The 14,321-nt window shown below is 57.3% G+C and overlaps 1 protein-coding gene across 8 annotated transcripts in view; it reads right to left on the minus strand.

The window, feature by feature from the left end:
- The window catches only part of SLC8A1 (solute carrier family 8 member A1), a 49,007-nt gene that overhangs the window by 34,154 nt on the left and 532 nt on the right, over positions 1-14,321 (minus strand). For all 8 annotated transcript variants that reach the window (XM_064510081.1, XM_064510080.1, XM_064510076.1 and 5 more), the window contains exon 2: positions 7,839-9,674. In XM_064510081.1, the coding sequence (XP_064366151.1) occupies positions 7,839-9,637 (1,799 nt within the window). In that variant the 5' untranslated portion in view covers positions 9,638-9,674. The remainder of the gene's footprint in view (positions 1-7,838; positions 9,675-14,321) is intronic.

Below are 14,321 nucleotides of genomic sequence, written 5' to 3' on the forward strand. Positions count from 1 at the left end.
CGCAGCCCCTAGCCCACCGCCGCCTTCAGATCCGCTCCTCCACGAGGGCCCTCCGAGACCTCCCGCTCCCGGGGGGCTGAGGCACCGCGGTTTAATTGTATATAATTAAATACTGCTCCCTCATCTAGATTTCAAAGTTTGCTGTTGGGGCTTGAGCACCAACGCTCTCTTCCCCTCTAATTAGCTCCCTTAATCTGCGCAGCCTTGTCTCTTCCCCGGGGGCGGACGGGGCTCTCCTGCCGGGAAGTTGGGTTTGCATCTAATTAGTAGCAGAGGAGAGAGACGGCCGAGGAGCGCCGGCCCTGCCCCGGGCACCCGTCACGAGCAACGGGCCCAGCTGGGGTGGCCACGAGGGAGCTGCAAAGCCTCTGCAGCTTGTCATCCCACCAGCCAGTTGTGGCACGAGACCTCGCAGGACGGAGGCCACCCCAGCTGAAACACAACTCATCCCGTCAACGCTTTTGCCTGGATAGAGCATAAAAAACAGGAGAGGAAGAGTTCCCAGGATGTCATCTGACCCATGCACGTCCTGAGAGAGACAACCCCCCCGACACCTCCGGCAAGTCCTTGACCAAGCGTCCTCTCCTTCTGATGGAGGTCGCTCACTTCCCCCAGCTGCTCCGGGGCGGGGGGGACCCATTTCCACTGGGAGCCCTTTTCCCCGCAGACACAGCAAATAGCTCGTTGCCCTTCACTTCGCTTCAGTTATCCCTGTGCTGGTGTCCTCCTAAATCAAACAGCCCCAGCCCTCGCAGCGTCTCACCCCGGGTCGTGTTTCTCAGGCCGCCGAGCACTTTCTGTGCTTTCCGCTGGACTCTCTCCCACTCCGCCCGGAGCCAGGTGCCCCGAGCCAAAGGCAGCCGAGCAGAGAGCGGCAGGATGACCGCACTCCTTAGGAATAGCTCCAGGATGACGTCAGCCACGTTTTTTTTTTTTTTTGCAAGAGCATGACATGAGCTCACACGCGGCCCCTGGGTCACGACGGCTTGTAACTATTCTTGCCCAAGCACTTGCAGCATCCTGCCTCCTTCGAGACCATCTCCCGACCCATCCTGGCGACGCTCCACCCCATCTCCCCCAGTGCTTGGAGCCCCTCTGCTCTTTCTATCCACACTTCTAAGCAACCACCTTCTCTCTTCCACCTCCAGCAAGCTCCGGTTCAGGACACGCGCTTGCCCAACACCTTTTCACCCCCCCTTGGTCCAACCTTCCTCTTTGCAGCCACGTTGGACCCCACCACCCCAGAGACCCTTTAGCCAGCGTTTCCTTACGGCACGACCAAACCCGGCAATGTTAAAAGCCCGTCTGGAGCTCCTCCCTTATCTGCAGGCCTGGCGTGAGAGGCAGGCAGGTTGGCTTGGTAAGATTCCCTCGTGACAAATCTGCCAGCTGCTACTCAGCTCCCGCTGCGCCCGGTGTCCGCAGCGTCCCGGAGCAAGCGCCCGGCCACGTTTCCTGATGCAAAGGCACGCCGGGAGAAGCCGTCTGCCGCGAGCCAGCGAGGGGACGGCTCGCGCCGCACGCGTCCGGCAGCAGAGGAGCCGAGCCATTAGCACCTCCGAGCTGAGAGGCTGCCTGCAAAGTTTGAGGGGCTGATGAGCGCTTTAATGGATCGATTTATTTCTACTCTAAGTTGTCTGCAAGGGCTCAACATAGAATTATTTTGCTCTCACGGAAGCAAGCATCTTTACTCAGAGCTTGCAAAAGAGCTGCTCAAAGAAGCAAATCAATTTTTTTTCTTTTTTTTTTTTTGCAAATCAATTTTTTTTTTTTTTTTTTGGAGATCTGGGCTCTGCTCAACCCATTGGCACCTCTGTCCTTGGCCATGAGGGAGCATCTGCGCTTGGCAGACTTTCTCCTGCAGAGAGCTTCGCTCCCACCGGGCAGACGTGCGCTATCAGCTCCATCTCTCCCCATCCAGCGCCTGCTTCACAGGGATCCCGCCCGGGCCCCAGTTCTTCGTCACCGCTTCGTTTCTCCTTGCCAGGCGCGTTTTACCGTCGCCTTGACTGCGTAGGAAGGAGTCCAGCCACTATGGAAATGGCACCATATAGGGACTGGACGGAGGAGATGCACGCTGGTCACCCTCGCGCTTGCACAGCGGTGGGAATATTTTCTCTCTTACACCAAGATATTTTTAAAACCGAGAATGCCTTCATTAATTGTCGTCACCCAGGATCCAGCACTGCCATTCTTGGAAGCCAGCACAACCTCAGTGCCACAAACGTTATTAGCAGCGGGTTTGATATCTCCCAAGACAGATATCTATCAGGCTAAATGGTGTTTATGGCCCGAGCAGCGCTGACCTTAACGCCGGTGGTGCCCGAGGCTGACGGCGGAGACCGTACCCCCTCGTACCTGCGATGCCTGTGAACAGCTACCTCTTGTTTGAAGCTCAAGGCATGGACAAATAGGTGGCATTGCCTTTCAAGCCCACAAATGCCGCTCTGCCGCTGGAACAAGGCTACCGAGCACCATCGCCGGGGTCAAAGCACCCAAGCAAAGGCCACCTATTCCCAAAGCAACTCACATCGGGGTCCTGCACGTCAGCTGTTAACCCCCTCCCTTCCTCAAGAGCTTGCCGCAGTAAAGCACCGCAACGTGCAAAGGAGGGAGATGGAGAGGCAGCTACTCTCTCTGCGAGACCTACCCAACGCAGCCGGTGCCCAGCGGTGCTCAAGCACGTGCCGAGGGCCTGCAAAGGTGGGACGGGGGCTTCTCCTACCCCCTGGCCATCCCTCGTCCCCAGCAAGGAGCTGGGCAGCCACAGTACGCACCAGGACCAGCCTTTCCCACGGCCCCGAACATCACCAGGGCAGCTGCTCGAATGCCGTGAAACGAGCCGAGACGCTGCGCTTTATGAATTACTACAATGCACCTAATAGGTAGCCTTTTCATAAAGGCGCACAGCGGATGTGTACGCAGGCCCTGATGAAGCTAATAACTGCCTCTCAATGGCTTTCGGAGTGTTATTACATATTTAAGCTCCAAGCTCCCTTAATCAACCACAGAGATGCAGCTGGCAGCGGTAAATTGCCAACAACAGCTCATTACAAATAAGGAAACATTGGTTTTTCAAGGACAAAAGCCATGTTGGTCCTTCAACCGGAGCTCGCCGCTCTCGTTCTCGCCATCCTCCACCCCAGTCTCCCGCCATCCACTGGCACCGCGTGCGGCATCCTGAACCCCCCTTCCGCAGGGATGCAATCAGACCGAGTTCCCAGGTCTCATGCATGGATAGCCCTCTCCTAGGGTTTTTCCCATGCCACCAGGATGGCAGGAGATAGCACGGCCCCGGAGCGTACCCACCGGCACCGCTCTGGCATGGACAGGATCAGCTCGAGCTGCAAGGCACGGAGAGACGCAGACATCTCCATCTCCATCCCACCTGCACCGTGCAGGACAGAGGAGATGCCATCCACAGGGAGCTTCTACCCTCAAGCCTAGAACAGGTTTCCTTACTGCTAAAGCTGTATATACTATAGATACTCACTGATTTTCAACCACAATGGCAGTTTTCCATAACAACAACAAAAAAAAATACGACAACAACACAGAAAGGCTGTAAAACCCAAGCCGGGGGCTGGAAGCCGGCCAAAGAAGAGCCTGATCTTTCTTTAGACTGTTTGGATATCTCGCGCCGTGCCGCCGGCCATTGACCCCGCGCTAGCACAGGGGGGAGAAAGAGATGACGCGTCCGGCATCGCGGCGCTCGCCCGCTCCGGCCCTGCTCTCACCAGCGTCCCTGCCGCTTCGGAGACCCCCCTGCGCCCCCCCGTCCCGCTGCACGGCCAGCCGAGCTGGCGGCTGCTTTTCCCTTTTCGAAGCTGCACGTTGCAGATGCGAAACCGAGCCAGACAGCTCCCGGAGCCGAGTCAGCGGTTCATTTGTGCCGCTTCTTTAGAAATCCTTCGCTCAACTTCTTTTGGAAAAGGAAAGGGGAACTGCAAAGAGCAGTGCTGTCTTGTTCCTGCTCCCCCCCAAAATCTGCTTTTGTTGACCCCGACATTTTCGCAGGGCTCTTGGGACGCAGCGTGTGCAGTCTCGGGAGACAAGGCGACATTTTCCCAAAAAGCCCAGAAGGGTTTAGCTGGCGTTTGTGTCCCCGATGGTATTTGCCTTCTAGATTTAGGCTTCCAGGGAAATGCCAAAGCCAGCTGGGAAAACGTAATTTCAGCGGGCCAAGAATTTCACTCCCTAAGACCGCAGATGCCTCCTTCCCTAAACCAGTTAAACGGTAGCGAGGGAAATACTGTGAACAGCAAGGTCTAGTCACATCAGCTCCTCCATGTATTTTGCAGGTGGAAAAGCATAGGCAAAGTATCAGTATAACTGACAACCCGTGTATTTGCTTGTAACATCTTTGAAGCTGATGAAAACAAGAGCTCGCCCAATTCATGCAGAATTAAGAAAAAAAGAGAGACAATTGTCAAAACACTGCAGTTTCAAACCAAAAAACCAGAAAAAAGAGGGGGTGGTGGTGAAGGGGGCAGGCATCCAGACCGCAGATTGTGGCAGATCCCTAGTTGCAATCTCAGCTCTAGAAAAATCACTATTTCTCGACCATGAAAGAACCCGCGTTTTCCATATGGCCTTGCAGTCCAACCTGGAAGAGCTGCTGCTCCTCCTGACGTTTCAGGACAACAGGGAGCAGCGATCCCATCAGCTTTCCCCCAGAAAAGGAGACTGGACTCGTTTGGATTATTAGGCACGCGGTCAGGAGGAAAAACCCCACCGGCGAGATGACCCGCCGACCTCCCTTACGACGAGAACAGATGTGGCAGATGGGCAGGCAGCAAGAGCCTGCAACCACACATCTTATTAGCCCATGTTCTCCCGCTCGTCAAGGAAGCGCGAATCACTAACAGCGATGCCAGACAGAGCTGCAGTCACCCTGCCGAAGATGGCCCCGAGGAGAGGCCGTCTCCTGCATCACGGCACCTTCTCCTACACGGATGCCTCGGGGCCCCAGGCCCCCACGCAGCGTCACCGAGACGCCGATCGGATTCCTACGGCGTTCCCGCAGCCCAGCCGCTGCGAAACCCGCCTCTCCCTCCGCGGGAGGCATTTCCGTGCCGCTCCTTTCGCGTGCCGGCACGCTGCTGTCAAACCTACAAGCTGCACTCAGGAGCGAGCGCAGCCGCTTTCATAGGACTAACGTTTCCTCCTCTGCACAGCTCTTTCGGCAGCATCCGAGCGGTATTTCTGTTTCAATGCTCAGGAGAGGCTCGTCTCAGGCTCGTTCAGAGCTATTTTCCGTGCGCTGGGAAAGGAGACATCAACAGATTGCAAAACGGGGAAGTCTCTCTGGACGTCGCTAGCAAACAACACGTTACGTAATTGGGCCTTCTGGGAGCAGGAAGATCTCCAGAAGATCAGGGCCCTCCCAGCGCCTTCCGATTTTACCGGGACTTGCCAGCGAGCCAGCCCTCTAACAACAGAGGCTCGCACACCGTTTTCTTTCATCCTGGTGTCCTCCCGCACTGCCCTATGTTTGCTGTTAGAGAAACACATCTTGCTCGGTTTTATCGAGCTAACCCGTGCAGCCTCGAGTGCCAGCGCTGAAGAGGCACTGAAGACCCTTTGAAAGGCCAGCAAAGCCATCTCCCGGCCAGAGGATGGGAAAACTTGAACTCTTTGCACTTTAGCAGGTCAAATACGCTGGGGAATTGCACCCTGCTACACAGCTGTGATTTATCTGAAGCAGTGACAGCAAACGGGCTTCAGCTCTGAAGTCCACTGCGCTAGCAAACCACGTGTGCCCTCTCCTACCCGAGTGGAGCAGTCCCTTGGCCAACGTATGGCCCTGCAGTGGGACAGCGGCCACCTCCTTCCACCCCAACACCCCTGGCAGCCCGCGGGTTCCCAAAACACCCCGCCCAGGCCCCGCTTCCCATGCGCCGTCCCTCCCCAGTCTGCGGTACTGGCGGCAGATGGCTTGAAGGCAACGGAGATACGATGGCAACGCGCTGGCATCTGCACAGCAAAACCACACTCCGGTTTCCGAGAAAGCCGTTTTCCCCGCTTCTTGCTCGCTGCGCGCCTGCAGACGGCTGGTAAGAAAAGGAAGGAGGAGGTTTTTGCGGGGGAAGGCACACCACCACCCCTCCCGAGGACGGGGAACAGCTCCGACAGGATGCAGCCTGCCCACATCCAGCACATCCCCGGGTTATCCGGTGGTTGGCAGAAGCCAGCGGTGAAGAGGCAGTGAAAAAGGCCACCAGCACCCGCAGCAGACGCTAGTGTAACACCACCGAGAGAAGGAGGCAGCGTTCCACGCGACTCCGTCTCACGCTGGGCGCCCGCGGCCGAAGGACGGCACGGAGACCCTGCCCCGAGCGCTGGCTTCACGGCGCTGGGGTGGCCCAACTGCGCGCCGGCCCGCCCCACGCGTGCGTCGCGGGGAACCGAAGCCCAACGTCAAAGTCGCGCTGCCGGCAGCCCAGTTTCACTAGTGCTCGGAGTGACCTGGTTAAGAAGGAAGGAGCCTTTGGGGGATATCCTTTTGGCCTAGTTCATTCCCTCTCCGCAGGCACCTCCCTGTTTCTCCTCCTCCCCCCCCCAGAAAAACCCAAATGACTGTAGCAGAGTTATTGCTCAGGAGCCCGGTCCAGAAACGAGAGCATATTGCATGCTCCCGACTTTCGCGTGGCCTCCAGACCACTTAAGCCATAAAGTTCTCACCCAGTTCTGAGAAGCAAAAACCCCAACATCTGCCCACTCATCTAATACCCTGCCCAGCAACTACAAATCGCCTTTTAATTGCCCCCAGAGCAGATATGAGCAGCACACAGCACATCAGGCCCAGTCCCTGCGCTCGCTGGGGGTCTGTCCTGGCTCCTAAGAGACCAACCACACGAGATGCAACATCTAAGCCAACCTTTAGGTCTCCCTTGAGACAGTTACGCTATTTCTTAGGGACTGTTCCAAGTCCCACACAGCGGTTTTGCACCACAGAGTCTACTGCCAGCAGGACTCGCCTACAGACGGGCTTCACCGTAGGAAGAACCTCTGGCTGGAGCAACAGGACTCCCAACCCTCGCTCCTCCCAGAGCTACAACCAGGCAAGGAAGTCTCTTTGGGACATACCTAAGGATAGACATTTCCCATCGTGATTTACTGGGCTAATTCACATTCTTCACCTAACATGATAAACCAGGCTGCAGCACAAGTAATTTTTCTACCAGCCAGCCAGTAGTACTCGGGAGTAACCTCCAGCAGCTTCCAGCCTCTTTCCTACTTGCAAACCACCAGACAAGGTGGCAGCTAGCCACAAGCCTTCTCTGTGTGACAAGGCTTACTCGGGACGCGCGCTGGCCAACAAGCCAGGCCCACAGCCTTCAGAAGAGGAGAGGAAGAAGTGACCTCCTCCAAAGTCAACAGCCCCGAAGGGAGCATCGGTGGAGCAGGCCCAGTCTCAGCTGAGCTGACCCTCAAGAGGCAACGGGAAGATGTAACCCAATTCAAAGACTCAGCTGAGGCCCTTTGCTAGACAGGCCCCTGTTGTTGGGAGATAACAGCCACGCCAATTCTGGTTCCTCCCCTGCTGTAGGGGTTTGCTCAGCACATGGGTTCAAGGGGGGAAGCTGAGCTCGCGAACCAGCCCCACCTCCCTGCTGCTAGGGGTGGAGCGCCCCAAGCAAGCACCACTCTCTGCTCGCTAGCAAAGCGGGAACACAGCGTTTCAGGTACGCATAAGGCCCCCTGAAGCACACAAGGCCATTCAGGGCTCGTTGCAACGCCCTGGCACCCGCACCCCTCCAGTGCAGCTTCAGGAGCCACGTGCATTTAACTTTGGGAGAAAGACTTCATCAGCAACAAATAAAACCTTCACTTACACTATCTCGTCGTTCTGGAACTCCAGCTCCCCACAGGTGTCTTCGAAGTCCTCTCCTCCACCTTTGGCCGTACCTTCGATGGTTTTGTAGGGCACAATAACATTTCCTCGTGCGCCAGAGGTTCGCAGAACTTTCACTTCCATGGTCCCCACGCTCTCGCTGACGTGCGTGACTGGCTCCTCAAAGGTAAAGATGCCAGCGTGGTCATCATCAAAGATGGTGACGGTGGCAGTAGATGGCGAGCCAAGGCAAGCGAGCGTAGAGACACGACCAGCCTCGAGAATGCTCTCATCCAAGGCCTCAGTGCTCACACGGACATTGCTGAGATGGACCAGGAAATTCTCGTCCTCCTCGAAAATGTCATCATCAATTATGCCGACCCGGATTTCCTTCTGGGTCTCCCCAGGCTTGAAGACTACCGTCCCTTCGGTGAACTCATAGTCAGAGCCAGCGTTGGCCGTCCCGTCCTCTGTCCGGAAGTCAACGTACACAGTGTTGGTCAAGTCGCCTCCTCGGCGAATGATGGTCAAGGCGACGGTGCCACAGTTCTCCAGGCACTGATAGGTGCCCTGCTCAAAGTAGAGCTTGCTGATGGGATCATTTTCTGCCACCTCGCTGTTGACCTCGTGCATGCTGACAGCTTTGCGGGCCTGGTCTGCAGCGTGTCTCTTCAAGATGTTGCCAGCTCCGGTCATGAGCCGCGTGGCCTGAATGCGGTAAAAGGCCCTGCTCTTCTGCTGCTGGCTCAGGACCTGGTAGTTGGCCAGCTCGATAAGCTGCTCAATTTCCTTGTCGGGGTGCTTTTGTTTCAGCTCCTTCAGGATTCGAGCCATTTCCCTCCTGGCTTCCTCATCGTCCTGGTCTTTCTCATCGACTGCCAACACCAGTGTCCCGTCCAAGAAGTTCTCCACGTGAGAATTGGCCACCTTTCCGTCCATCTCGATATCAGCTTTGGAGGAGGGTCGGTCACCCTCGTGTTCGATGATCATGCCTCTCTGCTTGCCAGCCCGGTATTTCTTGTAGACGTACTTGTAAAATAAAAGCCTCCTGTCAGCTATCCAGGCAAACACCACACAGATAGGGAAGAAGAAGAAAGTGAGCAAGCCTTCCCAAACTTCCACAATCCCAGGAGACGACACAGATAAAATAATATAAAGCCAAGTGTAGGCAAAGATGCTCCAGGCTGCTGTAACAAAAAACACTCGCAAGTGCTTGATCTTCCTTATCTCTCCGTCAGGAACAACGTAAACACAGATCGCAATGATGACAAACATGTTAAACGCGGCGCTCCCCACAATCGTGCTCGGCCCCAAGTCCCCCGCCGTGAAGCCGTGACCACACACTTCAATGACTGACAGGAGGATCTCGGGGGCCGACGAGCCCAAGGCCATCAGTGTGAGGTTGGAGACAGTCTCATTCCAGATCCTCACTGTGGTTTTGCTGGTCTCGCCGTTGGGCTTCTTGATGGTTATCTCCCGCTCTTGAGATGTAATGACTTCAATGGAGGACATGAAGCGGTCGGCTATGATGGATACTCCCAGGAACATGTACACCATCGCTACAAAATACACGGTTGCCCGAGCGATTTTGTCACCAAACGAGGGGTCTTGGGGTTCCCATATCGGTAAAATCACGCCTTTCTTGCAGATGTAGGAGCCAGTGCACTCCTCGGTCTCGTTCGCCGGCTCTTCGCTCGGGCTCTCCGCGCATACGCCCTCGGCATGGAAGAGCAACACCACCACGACGCTCAGGAGGTGGAAAACCACCGGGAAGGCGGGCGGGTGAGTCGCTCGCGACATGGCCGCTTCCACCAAACAGCTCCCAAACGTCCTCAACCTGCAGAGAGGAGAGGAAAGACACATTAGCCGGGGCCGACCAGAAATAACAGAGATCTTCCTCCTTTCCACCCAATTTATTTTCCGCCTTCCCCAAAGGTACAGTCAAATTACTCTTTTGCTGAAGAACACCCAGCCCAATTTGTATTATGATTACTGCAGATTTCCACGTACAAACCATCTATAGCGCAGTCACCTGAAGACAGACGGGTCCAGACGGGTCCAGCACCCAACCCCTTCAGCTGCATCGATATTTAACACCAGCTCCCTCTCTTTGCTAAAAGCTTATTTCTTCAATTGTGTTTCCGTGTTTCTCATCTAATTAAAACACATCATTCTGCTTCACTGCTGGCAGAATTGTCTCCCATTTCCAAATTATACAGCGCTCACTCCTTGGAGTTCAGGGTAAGAGCAGGAGAAGACAGGGAAGTCTGCTTCCCCCCCTGCTGATTTTTCAAATATTTTTATACTTGCTGCTTTTAATCACTGTAAGCTACGCATTTTACAGCCTTTTTATGCTCACAGTCCTCCCCAGCATCTACTCCATAGCAGGAGCCAGCACATCGCAAGAGCGAGCCCTGGCAAAGCCGCGCTCTTCGCAGTAACTCGATCAGGAGGTGCACCAGAAGGGCAAGCTTTAATTAACGATTTTGGAGCCATTTCTTCCGCGGTGCATCACTTTGCACCTTCCCAACGCTGGAAAGAGCCCCATGTGCATCCAGGCACGGCTCTCTTGGCACGCGTCGAGAGGAAACCTGTCCCTGTGCTCTCTTCCCACTAGGTCAGCTTCGCCGGCTCCCCCTTCGAGGGCCTTTCGCGCTCCGTTTCCAGCAGCGGGCACGGCGGCAGCCCTTGCCCTTGCCCTGCCTCGCGCTTCTCCAGCAGCGTTAAAGAGGTTGGCGGGTAGTTAACGGCGCGTAAACCCGCAGAGCGGATGCCTTTAAGCACATAGGGATGCTTAGAGCAAAAGTCTGCGCATGCGCGGTCTTTCATGCTCAATTTTACTAGCCAATAAAAGCCAGATTCCTAGTTATTAAACCTGTATTTTCTCCTTCAGGAGAGCCTTTGCCATGCTACGCCTCGCCATTCCACGTTAATTTAATTACACACTACTTAATGTTTCTATTAAGAGCAGAAACGAGTGTGTCAACACCTTTACTTCGCTGGAGCCTACAAAGGACCCAACTGGTAACGACGCACCAAAACCCCTCTGCTCCGCTTGTTTTCGTTGCAGGATGCTGTGGTAGGATTAATGCGGTGGCAGAACACCACTGAAATTCGCCGGAGATGGTTTTATGCAAGGCAACGACATTTCTTCCCCGGGAGTCCTGTCGGGCTCCCCGTCCCTGCTGCCGTTTTGTAATTAAGAAAAGGAAAAGGTGCACAGAGCGAGCAATTCGGCAAGCTGGGCGATAAGAGCAGATAAGGCGGACGAGGAAAGCAAGGCTCCCGCAAGACAGATTGCAAAAAAAAAATTAAAAAAAAAAAAATTAGAAAAGGCGGGGAGGAGTCATTTGCATTAGAAATGCTGCAAATGCTGCAAAGAGCCCCGCTGCCCCGAGCCCCGGCCCTGCGCACCGTCTGCTTCCCACAAAGCCGGCTGCAGCCGCCCCTTACAAATGGGAAGTAAACAATTAAAAACATCGTGTTCTTAAAGAAGAGCACCTCGTCGCAGGCCATTTGGCAGGCGGCTAATTGGAAACAGATGTGCGTTCAACGGACATGGAAGTTGAGCCGAAACACGAGTTAGTCACCCGGCAGCTGTAATCCCGACCGCGTTTCGCGCTGCTTCGAACCGCGTCTCCGAGACGTTTGATAAAGGGGCTGTCAAAATACAGGCTGCCTGGGTATCTGCTCCGTTTATCCCCGATAGCTCCAAAGCGCTTTTATTTTTTTTAAATATGTAGGCTTATGAAGAAAAACATTCAGCGTGGGCATGAAATACCACTCGGCTGCGTGGTTCTTCGCCATCCCCTCCTGAAGGGCAGCGGTTTCAACAGCAAACGCAGAGCGTCCACCTGCCCGTGCTCGGGGAGTCTTCTCCCCGTGGCAAGCCGGACCCTCGCACACGCACAGTTATTCGGAGCAACCAGGCATTGTGAAATCCCCTTGGCAAGAAGGGAAAGCAGATGGTCCTGGAGGAAACGTCACACTGCGGGTCACTGAGCCAGGTCGTAAAGAATAGCAGAGTCCCATCACGCTTTGGACCAGCTCTGCAGTCTTGAAAGGACACTACCAGTGTCAGCCGGCAGGAAAACGGAATAAAATGAGTCGGATTAATAAGTCACTCGCACTTGGTCGTGTTTTCCCCTTTCAATCATTCTAACACGCACATAAATAGAGCCCCACGTTTTGTTCGAGAGGAGGGACAGAGGCCCAGGGGCTTGCGGCTGAGCCGTCCGCCCATCCGACCTTCCCACCCAGCTCGCCACGCGCCGAGGCGGCGTTTCTCCTTCACGTAGCCCCCCGCCGCCTCCCCACCGGCACCCGTTCACAACTACCATCGCCAACAGACTGGGGAATTACAGCGGGCTACGAAACACTCGGCCGCAGCACGCTGCTTTCACGCACGCAGCCAGAGCCCGACGATCAACCCCCCCCCCCCCCCCGAGAAGCCATGGCTATAAAATCAGCAGCATTTCTTTATTTGTATGATCCAAGATGAACGGCTCGGTCCCTGGAGAGCCTCTTGCTCCGCTTTTGCCCAGGGTCTCGGGCAGCCCGCGGCGGCGGACTCCGCGGGAGGAATATTCCCGGAGAAATCATCCCCGTTATTCTCCCGCGGGAAGGAAGCGAGGCCGCCCTCCCGGCCCAGCCCGGCTTGCATGTCCCTTAGCCACCCGCCTGCGCCCACAGCGGCTTCGCCACGGCCGTCGTTGCCGTGATTTCGCTGCCGGTTCCTGCCGGGGCGGCGGTGGGAACCCGTGCGCTTCCCGACGCGCCGCGGCGATGCCGCCAGCGGAAAGGGAGCCGCTCTGCAACGCCAAGCAAGACCCCGAGCAAGCGATTCCCCCCCCCCCGAGTTAGGCACCCTGTGCTCCCACCCCCACCTCCAAATCACAGCAGCCCACTCCCGGCCGCGGGCGCAGGAGAGCGGCACCAGCCTGCGCCGGGAAGGCTCGGCCCACCTCCCCTCCACAGGTGGGACTCCTACGGGACCACCCATCTCCGGGAGGGCCAACGAGCACCTCCGCCGCCGAAGCCCGCGTAGCTGGGCCTCGCCGAAAGCTGCTGCTGCCGGGAGCAAAGCCCACGCCGGGAAGGGACGTGGCTCTAGGGAAAAGAAGCCCAGACAAATCGTCCGGTCTCTGACCGGCAATCGGTGAAGCAGGCGAGGTGCAGCCTCCCCCGGTGACGGGCACCAAAGGCGTGCAAGCAGCCTTGGAGAGTGCCGGGCAGCCGGCGGACTCATCCAGGAGGCCACGGAGGAGGAGGAGGACCCTAGCACCCCCCGGCTTGGCTTGCGGACCTCCGTCCGGCTCCGAACGCCGCGTTCCCCCAAGCCCGGGCTTGCAGCCCTGCCCTGGCTCCTTCCCCCAAAACGGGCCCGGCCCGCTGGCATCCCCTGCCCGGGACCCTCGGGACCGCCACGTCGGGAAAACCATTTCCAGGCCATCAGCATCCTGACTGCATCGGGACTGAAGGGGAAAAAAAAAAAAAAACCCACAGCAAAACCTTTCCAAATATAGTCAGAGGCGCAGCTCGCCGTGAAGCCACCCAACTAAAATACACAGCGGGCCACCCTGTTTTCTGCAAAGGGCATTAAAAAGTTAGCGTAATGACCAGGCAGCCACGGATTTTTTTTTTCCAAGGATCCTATCTCCCGAACGCAGCGTCCGGCCCCTCCCACAATCTCCCCAGCAACTTTCCAAAATAAACAGATAAATAAAGAAAATAAAGCTTCGCCGGCATAAAATTTCGGCCAGACCGGTCGGGTTTGGGGGCAGCTTGCCGGGAACTGCCTGCCAGCGAGATTGCAGCCTCGGTTTTTTTTAAGGAGAGACCACGCGTGGTGGGCTGCTCCTCTCCCCCGCGATGCGGGACCCGGCCAGGGAGAGAAGCGACGTTTAGCGCTGGTTTCCCCCGGGGCTTTGGGGGCCCGGAGCCTCCCGCCGGCAACGGGGGGAGCCGGGGGGCGAAGGGGAGCCCGGGCCGGCGGCACCCGCCTGCCCCGCCGCCGACTCTAGAGGGAGCTGGACGCCGGCGCCCGGCGGCCGCCCGCGTTTTCGCCCGCCGGAGCCGCGGGAGCGGCGGGCAGCGCAGGTGCGCGCCGGGCCCCCGCACCGCCGTGGGGCTCCGCACCCTCCCGTGGGGCTCCGCATCCCCCCGTGGGGCTCCGCACCCCGCCGTGGGGCTCCGCACCTTCCCGTGGGGCTCCGCACCCCCCCGCGGGGCTCCGCACCCCCCGCGGGGCTCCGCACCGCGCCCGCCCCGCTGCGCGCCGGGGCCGCCCGGGTGCAACCGCGCTGTCCGCGTCCGTCCGTCCGTCCGTCCGCTCGCGTCGCCCCCCCCGTGTCAGCCCCGCTCGCCCGAGGGGCAGCGAGAGCCCCGCTGCCGCGAGCGGCCCCAAAACAGGCCGCGGAGACCCCGCCGGGGCGCGGCGCGCCGCCGAGCCCAAGCCCCTACGAGACAGCGGAGAGTCGCGGTG

This window comes from Dromaius novaehollandiae, chromosome 3 (assembly GCF_036370855.1).
Source record: "Dromaius novaehollandiae isolate bDroNov1 chromosome 3, bDroNov1.hap1, whole genome shotgun sequence".
Classification (NCBI taxonomy): Eukaryota; Metazoa; Chordata; class Aves; order Casuariiformes; family Dromaiidae; genus Dromaius; species Dromaius novaehollandiae.